General features: G+C 45.9%; 1 protein-coding gene across 1 annotated transcript; it reads right to left on the bottom strand.

The window, feature by feature from the left end:
- Positions 1–9,495: 9,495 nt before the first annotated feature.
- Positions 9,496–12,483, bottom strand: LOC113875783 (zinc finger protein 239-like; the record flags this gene model as incomplete). The annotated part of the gene is made up of 1 exon (XM_027514463.1): positions 9,496–12,483. A coding segment is annotated over one exon (1,092 nt), but the record flags the coding sequence as incomplete, so codon positions are not given.
- Between the last annotated feature and the right edge of the window lie 8,082 nt (positions 12,484–20,565).

Genomic DNA, 20,565 nt, shown 5'->3' with positions numbered 1-20,565 from the left:
CAGTCCTGTCCGACTCTTTGCAACCCCGTGGACTGTAGCCCACCAGGCTCCTCCATCCATAGGATTCTCCAGGCAAGAATACTGGAGTGGGTTACCATTTCCTTCTCCAGGGGAATCTTCCCGACCCAGGGATCGAACCCAGGTCTCCCGCATTGCAGGCAGACGCTTTAACATCTGAGCTACCAGGTTGGTCATAACTTTCCTTCTGAGAGGGTAACAGGCAGGAAGGCCAGGTGTCTCCAAATGGAGGAAATAGGCTGCAAGTGTCAGACATTTTTATCTCTCTCTTAAGCGGCAGGAGGAAACAAAGCGGCAGGAGGAAACAAACTAGCGATATTTTTTTCCTTCTCTATACAAATTTAAAAGGAGGTTTCTCTTAAAATACTGTGTTGCCATAATGACACCTGGTTTCACCTGAAGTTAACTATTCTCAAACCTCAAGTTAACCAATGCATTTTTCTTATGGAAATGTTTGTCTTAAGCTATGTTAATGTACTGTGCATTTACCCCAGACTCTGTCTTCAAATGGTTGCGCCTGATGGCTCAGAACCTACTTGACAAACCAGTATGTTATACTCAGATATTGTTCCCCTAATCTATGTAACGGAGAAGGCAATGGCAACCCACCCCAGTACTTTTGCCTAGAAAATCCCATGGACGGAGGAGCCTGGTAGGCTGCAGTCCATGGGGTCGCTAGAGTCGGAAACGACTGAGCGACTTCACTTTCACTTTTCACTTCCATGCATTGGAGAAGGAAATGGCAACCCACTCCAGTGTTCTTGCCTGGAGAATCCCAGGGACGGGGAAGCCTGGTGGGCTGCCGTCCATTGGGTCGCGGAGTCGGACACGACTGAAGCGACTTAGCAGCAGTAGCAGCAGCAATCTATGTAAACAAAACTATTTGTATGGTATTCTGCCCTTCTACAAGATTCAAGTCAATCATTTTATGGCCTGGGATGAATCATCTGGTGCCAAGATTATCCCAAAATGCATCTTATGGGTGAGGGGCCTGGTGCCATTCTGAGTTTTAAGATATTCCTTTCTTTCATTAACAGACTGCTAGTGACTATATAACATCCAGCTGAAGACTAGAGGGGGGCACTTTTTCTGCCCCCTTCTGATGCCTATGTCAGAAGCTTTCTCTGTCTCCTTTATACTTTAATAAAACTTTATTACACAAAAGCTCTGAGTGATCAAGCCTCGTCTCTAGCCCCGGACTGAATTCTTCTCCCACAGAGGCCAAGAATCCCGGTGTCTTTTCGTTCAGCAACAACCTTTCACTTCAAAGACCAAGCGTCTTTTAATTTCATGCCTGCAATCACCATCTGCAGTGATTTTGGAGCCCCCCAAAATAAAGTTTGTTTCCACTGTTTCCCCATCCATTTGCCATGAAGTGCTGGGACCAGACGCCATGATCTTAGTTTTCTGAATGTTGAGTTTTAAGCCAACTTTTTCACTCTCCTCTTTCATCAAGAGGCTCTTTAGTTCTTCTTCGCTTTCTGCCATAAGGGTGGTGTCATCTGCATACCTGAGGTTATTGATATTTCTCCCAGCAATCTTGATTCTAGCTTGTGCTTCATCCAGCCCAGTGTTTCTCATGATGTACTCTGCATATAAGTTAAATAAGCAGGGTGACAATATACAGCCTTGACATAGTCCTTTTCCTGTTTGGAACCAGTCTGTTGTTCCATGTCCAGTTCTAACTGTTGCTTCCTGACCACATACAGATTTCTCAAGAAGCAGGTCAGGTGGTCTGGTAATCCCATCTCTTTAAGAATTTCCCAGAGTTTATTGTGGTTCACACAGTTAAAGGCTTTGGCATAATCAATAAAGAATTCTGGAACTCTCTTGCTTTTTCTATGATCCAACAGATGTTGGCGATTTGATCTCTAGTTCCTCTGCTTTTTCTAAATCCAGCTTGAACATCTGGAAGTTCACAGTTCACATACTGTTGAAGCCTGGCTTGGAGAATTTTGAGCATTACTTTACTAGCGTGTGAGATGAGTGCAATTGTGCAGTAGTTTGAGCATTCTTTGGCATTGCCTTTCTTTGGGACTGGAATGAAAACTGACTTTTTCCAGTCCTGTGGCCACTGCTGAGTTTTCCAAATTTGCTGGCATACTGAGTGCAGCACTTTCACAGCATCATCTTTTAGGATTTGAAATAGCTCAACTGGAATTCCATCACCTCCACTAGCTTTGTTCATAGTGATGCTTCCTAAGGCCCAGTTGACTTCACATTCCAGGATATCTGGCTCTAGGTGAGTGATCACACCATCGTGATTATCTGGGTCATGAAGATCTTTTTTGAATAGTTCTTCTATGTATTATTGCCACCTCTTTCTTAATAACTTCTGCTTCTGTTAATATGTTCTGTCCATACAATTTCTGTCCTTTATTGAGCCCATCTTTGCATGAAATGTTCCCTTGGTATCTCTAATGTTCTTGAAGAGATTGCTAGTCATTCCCATTCTATTGTTTTCCTCTATTTCTTTACACTCAGCACTGAAGAAGGCTTTATCTCTCCTTGCTATTCTCTGGAACTCTTCATTCACATGGCTATATCTTTCCTTTTCTCCTTTCCTTTTCACTTCTCTTCTTTTCACAGCTATTTGTAAGGCATACTCAGACAATAATTTTGCTTTTTTGCATTTCTTTTTCTTGGGGATGTTCTTGATTCCTGTCTGTTGTACAATGTCACGAACTTCCGTCCATAGCTCTTCAGGCACTTGTCTATCAGATCTAATCCCTTGAATCTATTTGTCAGTTCCACTGTATAATCCTAAGGGATTTGATTTAGATCATACCTGAATGGCCTCCTGGTTTTCCCTACTTTCTTCAATTTAAGTCTGAATTTGGCAATAAGGAGTTCCTGATCTGAGCCACAGTCAGCTTCCTGTCTTGTTTTTGCTGATTGTATAGATTTTCTCCATCTTTGGCTGCAAAGAATATAATCAATCTGATTTCGCTATTGACCATCTATACATCTATACATCTATACATGTGATGTCCATGTATAGAATCTTCTCTTGTGTTACTGGAAGAGGGTGTTTGCTATGACCAGTGCATTCTCTTGGCAAAACTCTATTAGCTTTTGCCCTACTTCATTCTGTACTCCAAGGCCAAATATGCCTGTTACTCCCTGCTTTTGCATTCCAGTCCCCTATAATGAAAAGGACATCTTTTGGGGGGTGTTAGTTCTAGAAGCTCTTGTAGGTCTTCATAGAACCGTTCAGCTTCAGCTTCTTCAACATTACTGGTTGGGGCATAGACTTGGATTACTGTGATATTGAATGGTTTGCCTTGGAAACGAAAACAGAGATCATTCTGTCATTTTTTAGATTGCATCCAAATACTGCATTTCAGACTCTTGTTGACTATGATGGCTACTCCATTTCTTCTAAGGGATTCTTGCCCACAGTAGCATATATAATCGTCAGCTGAGTTAAATTCACCCATTCTAGTCCATTTTGGTTTGCTGATTCCTAAAACATTGACGTTCACTCTTGCCATCTCCTGTTTGACCACTTCCAGTTTGCCTTGATTCATGGAATTAACATTCCAGCTTGAACATCTGGAAGTTCACAGTTCACATACTGTTGAAGCCTGGCTTGGAGAATTTTGAGCATTACTTTACTAGCGTGTGAGATGAGTGCAACTGTGCAGTAGTTTGAGCATTCTTTGGCATTGCCTTTCTTTGGGACTGGAATGAAAACTGACTTTTTCCAGTCCTGTGGCCACTGCTGAGTTTTCCAAATTTGCTGGCATATTGAGTGCAGCACTTTCACAGCATCATCTTTTAGGATTTGAAATAGCTCAACTGGAATTCCATCACCTCCACTAGCTTTGTTCATAGTGATGCTTCCTAAGGCCCAGTTGACTTCACATTCCAGGATATCTGGCTCTAGGTGAGTTTCGTGACATTGTTCCTATGCAATATTGCTCTTTACAGCAGCGGACTTTGCTTCTATCACCAGCCACATCCACAACTGGGTGTTGTTTTTGCTTTGACTCCATCTCTTCATTCTTTCTGGAGTTATTTCTCCATTGATCTCCAGTAGCATAATTGGCACCTACCGACCTGGGGAGTTCATCTTTCAGTGTCCTATCTTTTTGCCTTTTCATACTGTTCATGGGGTTCTCAAGGCAAGAATACTGAAGTGGCTTGCCATTCCCTTCTCCAGTGGAACACATTTCTGGTTGTGGGACTGATATTCTTGTTTTCTTAAAGAGGAAACAATAGCAATCGTATAGAAATTCTTCTAAAAGAAGATTCAAACACTTCCCAACTATTAATAGTTAAGTGAATGTTACAACTGTTAATCAGCTAATGTGTGTGCTAAGTGGCTTCAGTCGTGTCGGACTCAGTGCTATCCCATGGACTGTAGCTCTCTAGGCTTCTCTGTCCATGAGATTCTCCAGGCAAAGATACTGGAGTGGGTTGCCATTGCCTCCTTCAGGGGATCCTGTCGACTCAGAGATAGAACCCATGTCTCTTATGTCTCCTGCACTGGCGGGCAGCTTCTTTACCATTGGCACCACCTGGGAAGCCAAACTTCAATAATCAATGAATACTTCAATATAAAATAAAAAGAAAAAAAAAGCGACTAGCACCCACATGAGCATAGCAAACTGAATCCAGCCATATACATATGTAAACACATAAATCATAACCTGGTGCTGTTTATCAAGAATGCAAAGATGATTTAACAACTGAACCTGTTATCTATCTTAATTAAACTAAAAAACAATGGTCTCAAACATGTAGTGGAAGCATGTCACAGAATTCAAAACCAGTAAATGATAAAAATTCTCAGCAAATTAGGATTAGATGGGAACTTCCTGATATAGTCCATCTATGAAAAAAAAAAAAAAAAACACAGCTAACACATTTGATGTAAAAGCCTAATGCTTTTGCCCTGATATTGGGAGTAATGCAAATGTGTCTATGCTCATCACTTCTACTTAACATTGTATTGGTACTAAAGATCTGTGTTTGTAACATGAAGGGAAAAAAAAAAAGGCCTAAAGATTGTAAAGTTAGGGAGTTCCTTTGTGGTCCAGTGGCTAAGACTCTGCTCCCAAAGCAGGGGGCCAGGGTTCAATCCCTGGTCAGAGAACTAGATCCGACATGCCACAACTAATAGCTCACATGCTGCCAACTAAGAACCGGCAGAGTGAAATAAAAAATACTAAAAAAAAAAAAAAAAGATTGTAAAGGTAGAACCAAAACTTCTATTCAAGTAAGACATGGTTATGTTGAAAATTACAACTCATTCACTAAAAAGCTACTAGATCAAATGATTGAGAATGATTGAGTTCAGTGAGGTCACAGGATCAAAGGCCAATATACAAAAATGACTTGTTTCTGATACTAGTAATGACTGTTTGGAAATTGAAAAAAAAAGATATCTTTCATAATAGCATCAAACTATGTATTTAGAAGTAAACTGAATAAAAATATGTTCAAAAACTATTAAAAAAAATCATCATACACCACTGAGAAATATTAAGGACCTAAATAGTTTCACTGGCAAATTCTACAAAACATTTAAAGAGTAAATAATACCACAATAACATGTCTTTTCAGAAAATACGAGGAACGAATGCTTCTCAACTCATTTTAAGAGATGAGCCTAACTGATACAAAAATGTAACAAGCACACAAAATAATTACAGAACTATTTCCTGGTGGCTCAGTCAGTAAAGAGACTGCCTGCAATGAAGGAGACCTGGGTTCGGTTTCTGGTTCGGAAAGATCCCCTGGAGAAGGGTATGGCAACCCACTCCAGTATTCTTGCCTGGGAAATCCCATGGACAGACGAGCCTAGTGGGCTACAGTCCATGGGGTCACAAAGAGTCGGCCACGACTTAGCGATTAAACCACCACCACAACCACAGTCCTAATGAATAAAGGTGAAAAAATATGCAGCAAATTAAATCCAAAAGAAAGTAAAAATAATAAAATATGCATCACTGGATTTGACCAGAGGAAAATACGCCTGACTGAACACTAGGGAAACAATCAGCCCTCACCCCCAGGCTGCTCAGTGACCAGAGAAGCCTGTTGATAAAACAGGGCCCTGTGGGGCTCCTGGGCGCAGAGCCTTTCGGTGTCCCTCATTTCTTTGGTTACAGGAAATAGCCTTCATTCAGCCTCCATGACCTTACCTGAGCTCCAAGGGGCAGGTAACAATTCCAAGCAGTTGTTAATTAGGGAAGGGAGGGGATGTGAGACCAGGGAGAAACAATCAAGAGCAGCCTTGGGGGAAGGTCCAGTTTCCCCACCATGGGATACATATAACAATATCTTTGAGGTATTTTGTAGATACTGAAACCCCCTCCAGGTGGGAGAAATTAATGATTAAGAAGGTATGCTGCCCACAAGCATGTAGACCCCAGACCAGCTGGACCTGAAGGTTGATGATGCAAACTCCTACTTATCTCACCACCAATCATTCAGAAGAATGTTTGATGCTGATCACGCCCTCTTTGAACAATTACTACAAAACTTTCAACTATCTTCTCCAAGTAGGGACACACTGTTTAGAGGGAACATGCTGTGTCCTCCTTCTACTTCATCCAAAACTCTTTCTCTGCGATTCAATTCACACAGGTGAACAGAAAAGCTGAGCTTTAGGCATCACTATTAAGAGCTGAGTTAGGGCACCTCTCTCAGCTCTAACTTTCTCTGGCTCCCACAGCCCTCACAAGGCCCAGCTCCTCATTTGCCATTCCGTGGCTGATTTCTGCCTACCTGGTCTCAGGTCCCCCAAAACATAAAGTACACTTAGGGTTTCAAGAACATCCCCAGTCCAGTGCCACATCGAAGCATACGCACATGCTAGTTCTTGAAACCCTTACCTCATCCTACCGGGTTCCCAAAATGGACGTGTTTCACACAATCCCCTACTCAATTAAGAGCCATGGGCCAAGAATGACTCATCTCTGGGTACCCCAAATTCCAGGGCAGAGAGCGCGGAAGGGGGAAAGTCCTAGGACAACAGCATCCTCTGTGTCATATCCCGAGGCTAATAGGACCACGGTTCCAGGGGCTGGCGGCCTAAAGGCCACCCACTCACCTGCGTCCGGCCCAGCTGACCGTCGCCAGCGGACCCCGTGAACTGAGCAGGGAGCCCGGCGGGTCCTTCAAGCTTAGTGGATTCCCTAGTCATCCGGCCCTGGCCAGGCGTGACCTTGGCTGACCCACACTAGGAGCCTCGGCTCCCCACGTGTAAAAGGCACAGAAGGACAAGTGCGCCAGAAGGAAGGAGGGCTGGGGCAGAGCCCGAAGAACGCACAGCTCAAAGGCGCAGAGTAGGGTCCAATTCTCGTTCCCTTCCTTCCTTATTTGATCCCTAATAGCTACCCGGGAAACAGCCCCCGGTCTGGACTCGGGTCTCCACCAAGGAGAGGCACTGACCCCCATCAGCCTCCCTCACGTCATCGGAAGTCCGGCCTCCACCTCCGCGGGAGGGTCCAGCTCTGTCCTGGGTCGTCATTGGACGAGTGTCCCGCCGCCCACGCACAAGCACAGCCCGTTGGGTAATGTAGTTTCTGTCTTGCATCCCACCCTTCCCATTCTCCACAGCGAAGGCCAAACAACCCTGCGAGACCCTGGAAAACAATGCTGTGTGATTCCAAAGATGACCACTCTAGATTTCTGTGGCCATGTTGGGCAAAGCCATCCACAAGAGATATTGAATCGGAGACCCCTGTTTGTGAAGCCCTTGGCAAGCTTCTTAAGTCTGTCACACCCTCAGGAAAAATATGCTACTAAAAATCATGGGGAAGGGTACTCCTCGGTGGTCTTGTGTTTAAGACTTGGTGCTTTCACTGCTTAGGACCCGGGTTCCATTCCCAGTTGGGGATTTAAATGTAGGTACTACACTATGGCACAGCAGTGAAGAATCCACTTGCAGTGCAGGAGATACAGGTTTGATCCTTGGGTTGGGAGGATCCCCTGGAGGAGGAAATGGCAACCCACTCCATTCTCATTTGGAAAATCCCATGATCAGAGGAGCTTGGTAGGTTACAGTCCACGGAGTTGCAAAAAGTTGGACATGACTGAGCAGGCATACACAATGTCTAGTGTATGAGGTAGGGGAGCAGCTGATAATTTGATATTCTGTCAATGTCTGTTTCTGAGAGTGAACAGTTGGCTCATGGCTGACGAGTATCCAACAGAGCAAAAAACTAAAAACAAACAAACCAACCCAAAAATGGTACTAGAAAGATAAGTTGCTTACACTGTCTTTGTGAACTAACATTAAATGATGATTTTACTCAGTGGTTCCCACGCTGGTAACATCAGCATCACCAAGGAATTTGCTAAAACTGCCTGTACATGGTCAGTCCATGGATAGCCTGAACCTGCAGCTCCCAAGACAGCACTAAATCCTGGGGCGTGTCAGAACAGCAATCACACACCCACAAGGACATCCCAACAGAGAAGCAAACATGGGATGATGCCATGAAGACACAATTTCACAATCGCTTCTGCCCGTATGCCATTGTCCGAAACTCATTGACATGGTCCATGGAAGATAAGCTGTGTGTTGATAAAGAAACAGTTGGATAGGAGACCATCTACCCAGTTTCTAGTATAATTCATCAGTTCAGTCACTGGGATAATGGATTTCATTATCCCCCCTACATATTCAGCGCTATTTATTACTTTTGGGTTGAAAACCTCAAACCCCATTCCTCTGTTCTTAACCTAAACTAAGACAACAAGGCAATAAACAAAGTAAGTTGGCACTCAATCCCAGTATTATTATAGTTCTGGAATCGGTGGCAGGACCTACTGAAGGACCTGCTGAAGAACAAGGCTGCCAGTGTAGATTTCTATATACACAGCAAAGTTGCCTTTTAAGAAAAAGTATGAGTAGGCACTTCCCTGGTGCTCCAGTGCTTGAGTCCTTGCTCCCAATGCAGGGAGCACGGGTTTGAATGCTGGTCAGGGAACTAACCTATCCCACGCGCCACAGGACATAGCCAAAAAAAGAAGAGTATGACTGTTTTGAACTCCATATGGGAAATTTAATAGAAAATTAATACACACAAAATGAAATCCTAAAGTTTAAATTTAAGGATTTGGAAACTGATCTCAGATGGAAGACCTGCAATGATAGAAACAATGAAGATCCAAGAGGGTAAATGCCTGCGTAGATGGATGCAACTGCTCATAATTTGTGTTAAACATGAATGATGTTTCCTTGTGGAGTTAGAATGATGAAATTAACATACAAGGTCTCAACACATAGACTAAGATACAGATACACTGTTAAGTGTCTTAGTAGCGAAGAAGAAAAAGTACTTATAATTCTGTGCTCTACTGTTTTTAATAAGTGCTTATAAATCTTAAACAATAACAAACACAATTAGAGAATATGCTTTCCAACTAGAATAAAGAAAACCTATAAGTAATTAATAGAAAATTTAAGGGGAGGAGGGGAGAAAAAGAACAAGTGATGCAAAAAAATCCAAAAAATAAGAGTGCATGTTTAAACTCAAATTATGTATGTCAACTATAACATTAAATACATATGGGGTAAATTAAATTAGCAGTCAGCACTTTTGGGCAGCTCAAAATTCCCTTCACAAGAGATTTTTAAAGGCAGGTTTTGAATTTCTATTCAGAGAAATAGAAATTTGGCTGATGGAGAACCAAGACCTTATGCTGAATGTCACTAGAGCCCATGATCAAGCTTCTTAAGAACTAAAACCTGCTGAAAAGCCATCAGGAAATTACCAGCAGCACATCTCCTGGTGAGGAAGGAAGAGAATGGCGTGGAGAGGGAACTTGTGAGTAACAGCAGCCAACTTTGAAGCGCATCCACATACCCAGCCGAATGACAGTCTCTTTACAACGCTATCCTTTAACCTCACAACCTGGGGAGGCATGTTGGCCAACACACTTGTTTCATAAATAATGAAGGTTCCAATGGCTAATTCAACTCCAAGTTCACAAGGGAGGAGACCAAGAACCCAAAGTTCCCTGAGCTGGTCTGGGTTATGGGCACCACTAAGTAGCACAGCTGAGAACGGTGGCCCAGGTGACGGAAATCTCATCACTGCTCGACGCACCCTCCCGCCCAAAGTCATGTAATCTGAGCAGGGCCAGGACCCTTCCTGGGTCATGGAAAACTCAACTGCCCAAACTACCAGGATGAACTACAACAAGTCTTTCTGACTTTTGTGTATCCCAGAAAAGGACCTTCAGCCTCACTCACCACACTTGTGAAACTGCGAACTGTGAAACTTGTGACTAAGAAACTGGAACACACTGTCAAGCCATGGGTCACGTTTCCTATGGATGCAGAGGGCTCTGTCAGGACTGAAGGGGTAAAGTCACTCCCGGAGACTCACCCCAACATCCAAACTATGCACATGTCCCATCAACTCTGCCTCCTCACGTGTCCCAGGTCATCTCCAAAGCCACCACCCTGGGCCAGTCCACTGTCAACGTCCTCCTGGACTGTAGTGGCCTCCTCCCTCTCTCCAACATCAGTTCTTTATCCTCCTCAGTCCATGCTCCACACAGCAGCCAAAGGGAGGCTTAGAGACAAATGACACCATCCCACTGTGCTGTGAGTCCCTTCCTCAGCTCCCAGAGCAGTTGCAATACAATCCACATTTATCATGATGCCCTGCCCCTCCATCTCACTGCCCACCACCTGTTTCCTCTGGACCCACTGGTCTTCAGCTGTTTCCTCTGACAGTCCCGGCTCTGGCCTACCTCAGGATCTTGGCGCATGCTGTTCCCTTTGCAAGTGCTCTTCTCCATCTTCAAACATGGCTGAGGGTCTTCCATACCTCACACTCTGCATATCACCCCTGCATACTTTCTGTTCCTCTTCCCATGCATTACAGTTTAACAGACATCTTTCTACTTTCACAGACATGCAGACAGACTTGTGCGGAAGTGACATGACTAAGGTCATCCAGATGGTGATAGGCACAGCTCAGGAACGTTGGCATCCCAACTGTCCAGAGTCCAAGCTCGCAGCCACTGGATGATGACTCCTGATCACATCTGGCCTCCATGCCAGTTTTGACCTTGTTCTTCATTATGCTGGATGGGGATTGCAGGCATGTTACTATCACAGCAACAACACTGGCATACCTCACCTGTGTGTTATCATGTCTGTTTCCCATTCTAGACACGAGTCACAAGACTCATGTCCCAGTCACCCATCTCCATAACCCAGGACACTGTGTGCAGCAACAGGGATGAAAGATGAGGTTAGCTACAGCTACAGCTACAGCTACAGGCAACACACAATCACAGCAAAACTGAGCACATGAGGGGACATAGGGGGTTACTTGGGTACATAGTCTCAGATGCCAAAGAACATTTTTCTTCTGGCCAAACTATTCACCACAATAGTTACTTTAAAGAACTCTTCCCGATATGAGTTCTCTGATGCTGACTGAGCCCAGTCTTCTTGTAAAAGGCTTTGCCACATCTCATACATGTGTAGGATTTCACTCCACTATGAATCTTTTGATGGGTGGTGAGGGTTGAGCTGTAGCTGTAGGTTTTTCCACACTCACTGCACTCATAGGGCTTCTCCCTGGAGTGACACCTCATGTGGCGAGTTACAGAAGAGCTTTCACTAAAGGCTTTCCCACACTCTTTGCACTCAAAGGGTTTCTCCCCAGTGTGGGTTCTATTATGCCGAATGAAGTCAGAGTGGTGGGCGAAGGCCTTTCCACACTCACTGCACACATATGGCTTCTCTCCAGTGTGACTCCGCTGGTGCTCTGTGAGGTGTGACCTGCGGCTGAAGGCTTTGCCACACTCAGCGCACATGAAAGGCTTTTCTCCAGTGTGAATCCGCTGGTGCTCCGTGAGGTGAGACTTGCGGCTGAAGGCTCTCCCACACTCACCGCACTCATAGAGTTTCTCCCTAGTGTGAAAGCTGTAGTGTAGAGTGAGGTCTGCTTTCTTGAGAAACGTCTTCCTACATTTTCTGCATTTATAGAGTTTTACTCTAGTGTGAATCCGCTGATGTCGAAGAAGGAAGCGATTCTTGACAAACCCTTTCCCACATTCCTTGCATTTGTAGGAAGTCTTCCCTCCGTGAAACAGTGGGTCTGCCCTTGAAACACACGACTCACACGCATGAGGAGCATCTCCTGAGGAGACTTGATCTTGTAAATCTTTTGAGCCCAAACTATCGCCTCTCCCCAGATCACCACATTCAGGGATCCTGTTTCCAGGGAGGGTTTCCTTGCGAAGGACTGTTCCTGTCTTCAAATGCCCTCCCTGCTTTTCTGACACTCCTTCCAGTTCCCGAGCTTGCCCCAACGGAGAAGCACAGCAGACTTCCTGAGTCAGTGACCTCTGAAGTAGGTGTCCCTTGAACAAGGCTTGCTGAGAAGCAGCAGTCTCTGTGGTCTTGGTTTTCGCTTTGTCATCTGAAGGGAATCCAATATACAAATGAGGCCTATTAGTAATGCCAACACAGAAGAAACAAAATCACCAAGCAAGCAGGAAGAGGAAGATGGAAATGTTAAGCCCTGCTACCCTCCTGTGGTTTGGCTGGAGGTATATGGTCCTGAGAACCTCCTCTAAAGTGCCACAGAGAGTAATGAGAGAACACCAAGCACTGACAGAGTGGGGAGCAGTGGGAACTCACATGTGGCTGGTGGGAGTGCCAGAAGGTCAACCACACTGGAAATCGTTGGGTGCTTTTTCTTCAAGTTAAATACACACCTATCCCATGTCTGAGTCAACCCAATTCTGGGTATACACCCAACATAACTGCTCATAGTGGTTATGTTTATAATGTTAAAAAAAAATGCTTTGGTCACCTGATGCGAAGAGCCAACTCATTGAAAAAGACCCTGCTATTGGGAAAGATTGAAGGCAATGGGAGAATGGGGCGGCAGAGGATGAGATGGTTAGATAGCACCACCGATTCAACAGACATGAATCTGAACAAACTCCGGGAGACATTGAAGGACAGAGGAGCCTGGTGTGCTGCAGTCCATGGGGTTGCAAAGGGTCAGACATGACTGAGCGACTGAATGACTACTGATGTTCATCAACAGGAGAAGAAATAACATAAACTTTAACATATTACTACAATGAGATATTATACAGTATGAAAGCATCACACTCCAAGCAACTGCAACCACATGAATTTGACTTAACCTAAATCAAATCCCTTATGATTACACAGTGGAAGTGACAAATAGATTCAAGAGATTAGATCTGAGAGATAGAATGCCTGATGAACTACGGACGGAGGTTTGTGACATTGTACAGGAGACAGGGATCAAGATCATCCCCAAGAAAAAGAAATGCAAAAAAGCAAAATGGCTGTCTGAGGAGGGCTTACAAATAGCTGTGAAAAGAAGAGAAGCTAAAGGCAAAGGAGAAAAGGAAAAATATACCCATTTGAATGCAGAGTTCCAAAGAAGAGCAAGGAGAGATAAGAAAGCCTTCCTCAGTGATCAGTGCAAAGAAATAGATGAAAACAATAGAAAGGGAAAGACTAGAGATCTCTTCAAGAAAATTAGAGATACTGAGGGAACATTTCATGCAAAGAAAGAAAAAGTGAAGTCGCTCAGTCGTGTCCGACTCTGCGACCCCATGGGCTGTAACCCATCAGGCTCTTCCATCCATGGGATTCTCCAGGCAAGAATACTGGAGTGGGTTGCCATTTCCTTCTCCAGGGGATTTTCCCGACCCAGGGATTGAACCCAGGTCTCCCACATTGCAGGCAGACGCTTTTACCGTCTGAGCCACCAGGAAAGATGGGCACAATAAAGGACAGAAATGGTATGGACCTAACAGAAACAGAAGATGTTAAGAAGAGGTGGCAAGAATACACAGAAGAACTATACAAAAAAGATCTTCATGACCCAGATAATCACGATAGTATGATCACTCACCTAGAGCCAGACATCTTAAAACTTGAAGTCAAGTGGGCTTTAGGAAGCATCACTTTGAACAAAGCTAGTGGAGGTGATGAAATTCCAGTTGAGCTATTTCAAAACCTGAACAATGATGCTGTGAAAGTGCTGCATTCAATATGCAAGCAAACTTTGGAAAACTCAGCAGTGGCCACAGGACTGGAAAAGGTCAGTTTTCATTCCAGTCCCAAAGAAAGGCAATGCCAAAGAATGCTCAAACTACTGCACAATTGCACTCATCTCACGTTAGTAAAGTAATGCTCAAAATTCTCCAAGCCAGGCTTCAACAGTACGTGAACTGTGAACTTCCAGATGTTCACGCTGGATTTAGAAAAGGCAGAGGAACCAGAGATCAAATTGCCAACATCTACTGGATCATCAAAAAAGCAAGAGAGTTCCAGAAAAAACATCTATTTCTGCTTTATTGACTATGCCAAAGCCTTTGACTGTGTGGATTACAACAAACTCTGGAAAATTCTTAAAGGGATGGGAATACCAGGCCATCTGACTGGCCTCTTGAGAAATCTGTATGCAGGTCAGGAAGCAACAGTTAGAACTGGACATGGAACAACAGACTGGTTCCAAGTTGGGAAAGGAGTAGGTAGAGGCTGTATATTGTCACCCTGCTTATTTAACTTATGTGCAGAGGACATCATGAGAAACGCTGGGCTGGAAGAAGCACAAGATGGAATAAAGGTTGCTAGGAGAAATATCAATAACCTCAGATATGCAGATGACACCACCCTTATGGCAGAAAGTGAAAAAGAATTAAAGAGCCTCTTGATAAAAGTGAAAGAGGAGAGTGAAAAAGTTGGCTTAAAGCTCAACATTCAGAAAACGAAGATCATGGCATCTGATCCCATCACTTCATGGCAGATAGATGGGGAAACAGTGGAAACAGTGTCAGACTTTATTTTTTGGGCTCCAAAACCACTGCAGACAGTGACTGCAGCCATGAAATTAAAAGATGCTTGCTCCTTGGAAGAAAAGTTATGACCAACCTAGATAGCATATTAAAAAGCAGAGATGTTACTTTGCCAACAAAGGTCCGTCTAGTCAAGGCTATGGTTTTTCCTGTGGTCATGTATGCATGTGAGAGTTGGACTATAAAGAAAGCTTAGCGCCAAAGAATTTATGCCTTTGAATTGTGGTGCTGGAGAAAACTCTTGAGAGTCCCTTGGACTGCAAGGAGATCCAACCAGTTCATCCTAAAGGAAATCAGTCCTGAATATTCATTGGAAGGACTGATGCTGAAGCTGAAACTCTAATACTTTGGTCATCTGATGTGAAGAATTGACTCATCTGAAAAGACCCTGATGCTGGGAAAGATTGAAGGTGGGAGGAGAAGGGGACGACAGACGATGAGATGCTTGGATGGCATCATCAACTCGATGGACATGAGTTTGAGTAAACTCTGGGCATTGGTGATGGACAGGGAGGCCTGGCGTGCTGCAGTCCATGGGGTTCCAAAGAGACTAAGCAACTGAACTGAACTGAATGAATCTCACAGACATCCTGATGATCAATAAGGAGATAAGTGGAAAACACACTATGAAGTTCTGTTTTACCCACTCATGAATAGTAAAAATTCCTTGTTGTACTGGTGGTTATGTTTGTAAGAGGTTGTATGGACTAAGAAGGCCTGCAGGAGCCTCCTAAGGTCAGGATCTTGACCTGATGGTAGTTATTTGGATTTATTCATGTGTCAAAATTCATCAAGCTAAGGCCTTAAGAGTCATGAACACTGATATGTGTAAATTAAACTTCAGTTTAAAAAAACAAAAAGAATAAGGGGGGTGAATGGAAGTGTAATGTAGGCCTTTCTTCTACAAACAGCCTCTGAGAAGCTGGTTGTACAGATAGTCACACTGATCGAGGCCATTCTAGAGCTCAGGGAGTGGGGGCGGGGGGGGTGGGTGGGGGGGTGGGTGGATAAGAGATGATAAGAATGCCCAAGAAGGTGGGAGATGTTTCTAATTCAGGAATTTGTCATGGGAGGGACAGAGGGAGGTGAGAAGAAAGGCTTCAAGTGGCAATCAGATGCAGATGAGTCTGAAAGGATTGAGTGAAGGGAAAGAGAAGCAAGCAGTCTTTATTTCCAACATGAATTTTCTCATAGGCTGAGGTCAGCAGGTGGAGAGTGGTGAGGGTTTGAGGTGAGATGAGTGGCTGGGAGAGTTGGTGTAGGAGACAGAGTGGAAGTGCAGCGATCATGGGGTGTGCAGTATCATGCAGACAAGAGAAGATGAGACAGGTGGACTGGGGTGTCATTCAGGAAGGGGATGGAGTCAGGAATGATGTGGGGTATATAAGGGATAAGAACTAGATTGTTTGCATATAATGAACAGGACCTGGGCATGGCTGCACAAGGGATCTAATGATTGTTCAAAGCTGGTTCTGGCCTTTTCAACTTCTGGGTGTAACTTGCATCCCCAGAGAGGTCTCAATAAGAAGCTTCCCCAGAATTTCAGAGACAACAGTCCCTCCCAGTCTGCAGTGAGCACCGCTGCCTGGATCTTGGCAATCCACCTGAGGAAGTGCTTGGGGAAAGTGCTCCCTTCACCATCCGTAGCTCTCGTCCAGGATGCAACAGGCAGGTTAGTTCTGTTTTGGAAACGGGATACCCTGTTTGTGGAGATACAGAACAAAGGTGTTTTGTAAAGACTGTGAAGACTCTCTCGAGTGTGGTTTTTAGGGTGGAAGGTCTCAGAATAACGGCACTCCCACGCATGACAAAAAGTGCTGCCCCGGGTCCTGAAACCAAGGCACAAACACCAGCCTCGGGCAATGTCTACACAACAGCCTCCCTCCTATAGAATCCAAAACCTGCTCACGTGCAGCCACGGGACCCCTGGAAAAGACACCCACTCTTCCCATAGACGTTCTCTGATTAATCTAAGTCCACGTGTCTCACCAGGTGATGCCGGATTCTCACCACAGGCCAGTTCAAATCAGGTCTCAGATCCCTATCATGGGAATCTTTTACAGGGGCCTCAGGCTGAGCCCCTGCTGAGTGCTGGGGCAAGAGGTCACTTTCTGTCATAAAAACACCTTCACAGAAAGGGCATGACATAGACACGCTGAAAAGAGTAGAGATAAGAAATCTGAGGGTCTCAGAAAGAAGCACTGAGGTGCCCACTCCTACCCAAAGCTGTTGTGAAAAGACAGTGACCCGAGCAGACTCACAGAGAGAAGTCAGGGTGAGACCCAGAGCCAGGGTGCGAATCTGCCTGTGGATTCTCCCAGGTCCTGGGGACAGGTCCTCAGGACACCCTGCTCCCAGGAGCCCCACTTCCTCCCGCCAGGAGGACCAGGCTTCTTGCTCAACCATCCATGTTGGAGACAAAGGGAGAGCAAGTGGGAGGAAGCAAGCCCAGAACATGGCGAGGAAGATTGGTTGGGGGGGGAGGGTGCAGGTGGCTCCACCACCCAGGCCTCGAGAGGATGGAACCCAGAAGGAGGCTGCAGAACTCCCACCCCTGCCACCACGGAGGTGAAGAGAAATTTACCCAGTGAGACCAGGAGCCTGGAGGTCTCCAGCACCACCTCCTGGTACAGGGTCCTCTGAGTCAGGTCCAGTAATTTCCACTCCTGCCGGGTGAAGGTCACAACCACATCCTTGAGGATCACTGGTGCCTGGCAAGTCAAACAGAGTAGCATCATGCGCTTTGGGGTGTTGGGTGGGATCAGAGCCTGCTTACTTCAGGTGTTCACCTCAGGCCTTTCCAGCCTGCCGTACTTGGGAGCACAGCTTCTGGTGGCGGACGGACAAGGTGTGAGTTTCAACTAACTTGAGAGCTGCGTAACCTGGTGCAGGTAACACTTCTGAGCCTCAAGTTTCTCGTCTATAAAGAATTCAGGAAAATAACAGAACCTAACTTTGAAGAGGTGGGGATCGAAGAAGATGAAAGGTAACAAAAGTCCCTCAGAGCAAACCAAGGGCCCCATGAAAGCCCGCTATGACCATTGTTTTTAATGATTATTTCTCTTCTTTGCCCCTCTAAGGCCCTGGAAAATCTCAACCAGCACCCAGCTCTGCACAAAAAAGCTAGATCCCAAGCAAATGGGTGCAGGTAGTACTTTAGCTGGAACTAGAAAGATCAGGACTGCTTCAAAGAAGAGGTGGTATTTGAGCAAAGATCTGAGCAATGCACAGGGATGAACTGGAGGCCATCCTGAGCGGGGAGGACTGCGAGGGCAAAGGCTGGGAAGTCGGTAAGAGTCTGGCGAGTGGAGGATGGTGCAGCTGGAGGGCAGTGAGCTGGGGAAGGATGGAGGGGAAGGGGACACACACTCCACACGGAGGGTGTCAGAGGGACAACTGCAGGGGGCCATGCTGGGGTCTGAACTGATTCCAAGGGTCATGAGTGCCCACCAGCTCACAAGCAGCTAGTGAGCTCATTACATATAGGGCCAGCCCTGTTCCAGGCCCAGGGATAAAGCAGCAAACAGGGATTCACAGATTCTCAATAAGCAACTGAATAACTGAGCAAGACAACATCAGCTGGCTCTAAGGATTCTGATGATGAGAAAACGGAGTGGGGGGCAGAGGGGCGGCTTCCCTCATGGTTCAGTGGTAAAAAATCCACCTACCAATGCGGGAGACACCCGTTTGATCCCTGGTCCAAGAGGATCCCACATGCCTCAGAACAACTAGGCCCAGGCGTCACACTCAGTCTGTGCTCTAGAGCCCAGGAGCTGCAACTACTGAGCTCATGTGCTTAAACTACAGAGGTCTCAGCGCCTGGAGTCTGGGCTCTGTAACAACAGAAGCCTTTGCAATAAGAAGCCTGCACACCACAAAAAAGAGTAGCTCCGGCTCACCGCAAGCAGAAAAAGCCTGTGCAGCAACAAAGACCCAGAACAGCCAAAAATAAATAAATAAAATTATTAAAAAAAAAAGAAAACAGTGGGAAGATTAGAGAAAGTGAAAGTGAAAGTCGCTCAGTCATGTCCGACTCTTTGCAACCCCTTGGACTACACAGTCCATGGAATTCTCCAGGCCAGAATACTGGAGTGGGTAGCCTTTCCCTTCTCCAGGGGATCTTCCCAACCCAGAGATCGAACCCAGGTCTCCCGCATTGTGGGCAGATTCTCTACCAGCTGAGTCACAATGGAAGCCCAAGAATACTGGAGTGGGTAGCCTGTCCCTTCTCTAGGGGATCTTCCTAACCCAGGAATCCAGCCGGGGTCTCCTGCATCGCAGGCAGATTCTTTACCAACTGAGCTATCAGGGATCAGGGAAGCGCATAGGTTGGGAGCAAATGTGAGAAGCCCTCTCTGAGGAAGGGCCACACAAACAAATAGCAAATACACAAGACAATTACTGGCGGTGACTGGGGCCGTGACAAGAGCAAACAGTGTCACACGCTGGAGAGAATCCTGGGACCTGCTGCGTGTTGACATTCAAAGGCTCCCACAAGGCACCACCACCCTATCTTTAACCACCTCACTTTTCACATAAAAGGAAATGTCTTTAACAGAAGGATGAATTTGCTGCTGAAAATGGCAAGCTAGTTTTGCATAAGCAGATGGCAATTGCCAAGATGAATCCAGTGACCTTCCTGGCTCCCAGCCCACCCCAGGATCCTCCTAGCAGAGGAGCAGTGAGGTGGCGCTAGTGGTAAAGAACCTGCCTGCCAACTCAGGAGACGCAAGACGCGAGCTCAAACCCTGGGTCGAGAAGATCCCCTGGGGTGGGAAATGGCACCCCATCCCAGGATTTTTGCCTGGAGAATGCCATGGACAGAGGTGCCTGGCAGCCTGCAGTCCATGGGGACACAGGAGCGAACGAGGTCTGCCATGACTGAGCATCCTGACTCTAAAAATGCTGCACATGCTGTGCATCTGTCCCCAGGCTCTCCTTATTCCTGCAGGCCTCACCTGGACACAGCCTGAGACCAGGGGAACCCCAAGACCTGATTCCCCGGCGGGGGTGGGGTGGGGTGTCCCTAAGATCATTCTAGGACAAGGGGCTCTGCTCCTGAATTGTCTGGAGCGATGCTACCTGGCTGGATCCTGGGCAATACCCTCTCTGATCACCATAAGCCAGGAGAAGGAAATGTTAATATCCTCATTAACCCCAAGGGATGGGAGACAAGGGCAGCGATGAGACCTGCTCAAGGTCACAGCCCTGGGAGGGGCACAGACACAACACACACTGAAGTCTCCATCCTGTTGCTTGAGTGCTTTCCTCAAAGCGCTCCATTCAGGTGGTCCAGAGACAGAGACGGTCTGAGACAGCCCATTTCTCTAGCACTGCCGTTAGGACAAGCCTAGGGAAAAAGACCTCCTTCGACCCTAGAAATCAGAGTACCGGAAGAGCCATAACTAGCATTTCCTGAGCGTCTCTGGGTGCACTGTGCTGCATTCAGTGGTTTTCACATCCTGCCCTACTCATTTCTCACCAGAACGCAGAAAGAATATGCTGGGATTAACCCCATTTCACAGCACAGGAAACTGTGGAGTCAGGACCTAGCAACCTTCCCCATTAGTGGGCAGGGACAGACCCTGGAGCTGAACCCAGGATGCGGGCTCTAAAGTTCGTTCTGCACACCTGCAACACACATGGAGGATGGCACAGAGGGTTCCACGTACGTGTGGGGGTTACAGGGAGCCCTGTCCTTCGCTGGCGACT

The sequence above is a fragment of the Bos indicus x Bos taurus genome, chromosome 18 (assembly GCF_003369695.1).
Source record: "Bos indicus x Bos taurus breed Angus x Brahman F1 hybrid chromosome 18, Bos_hybrid_MaternalHap_v2.0, whole genome shotgun sequence".
Lineage (NCBI taxonomy): Eukaryota > Metazoa > Chordata > Mammalia > Artiodactyla > Bovidae > Bos > Bos indicus x Bos taurus.
The sequence above is the reverse complement of the archived record's forward strand: the minus strand, read 5'-3'. Positions and strand labels throughout refer to the sequence as shown.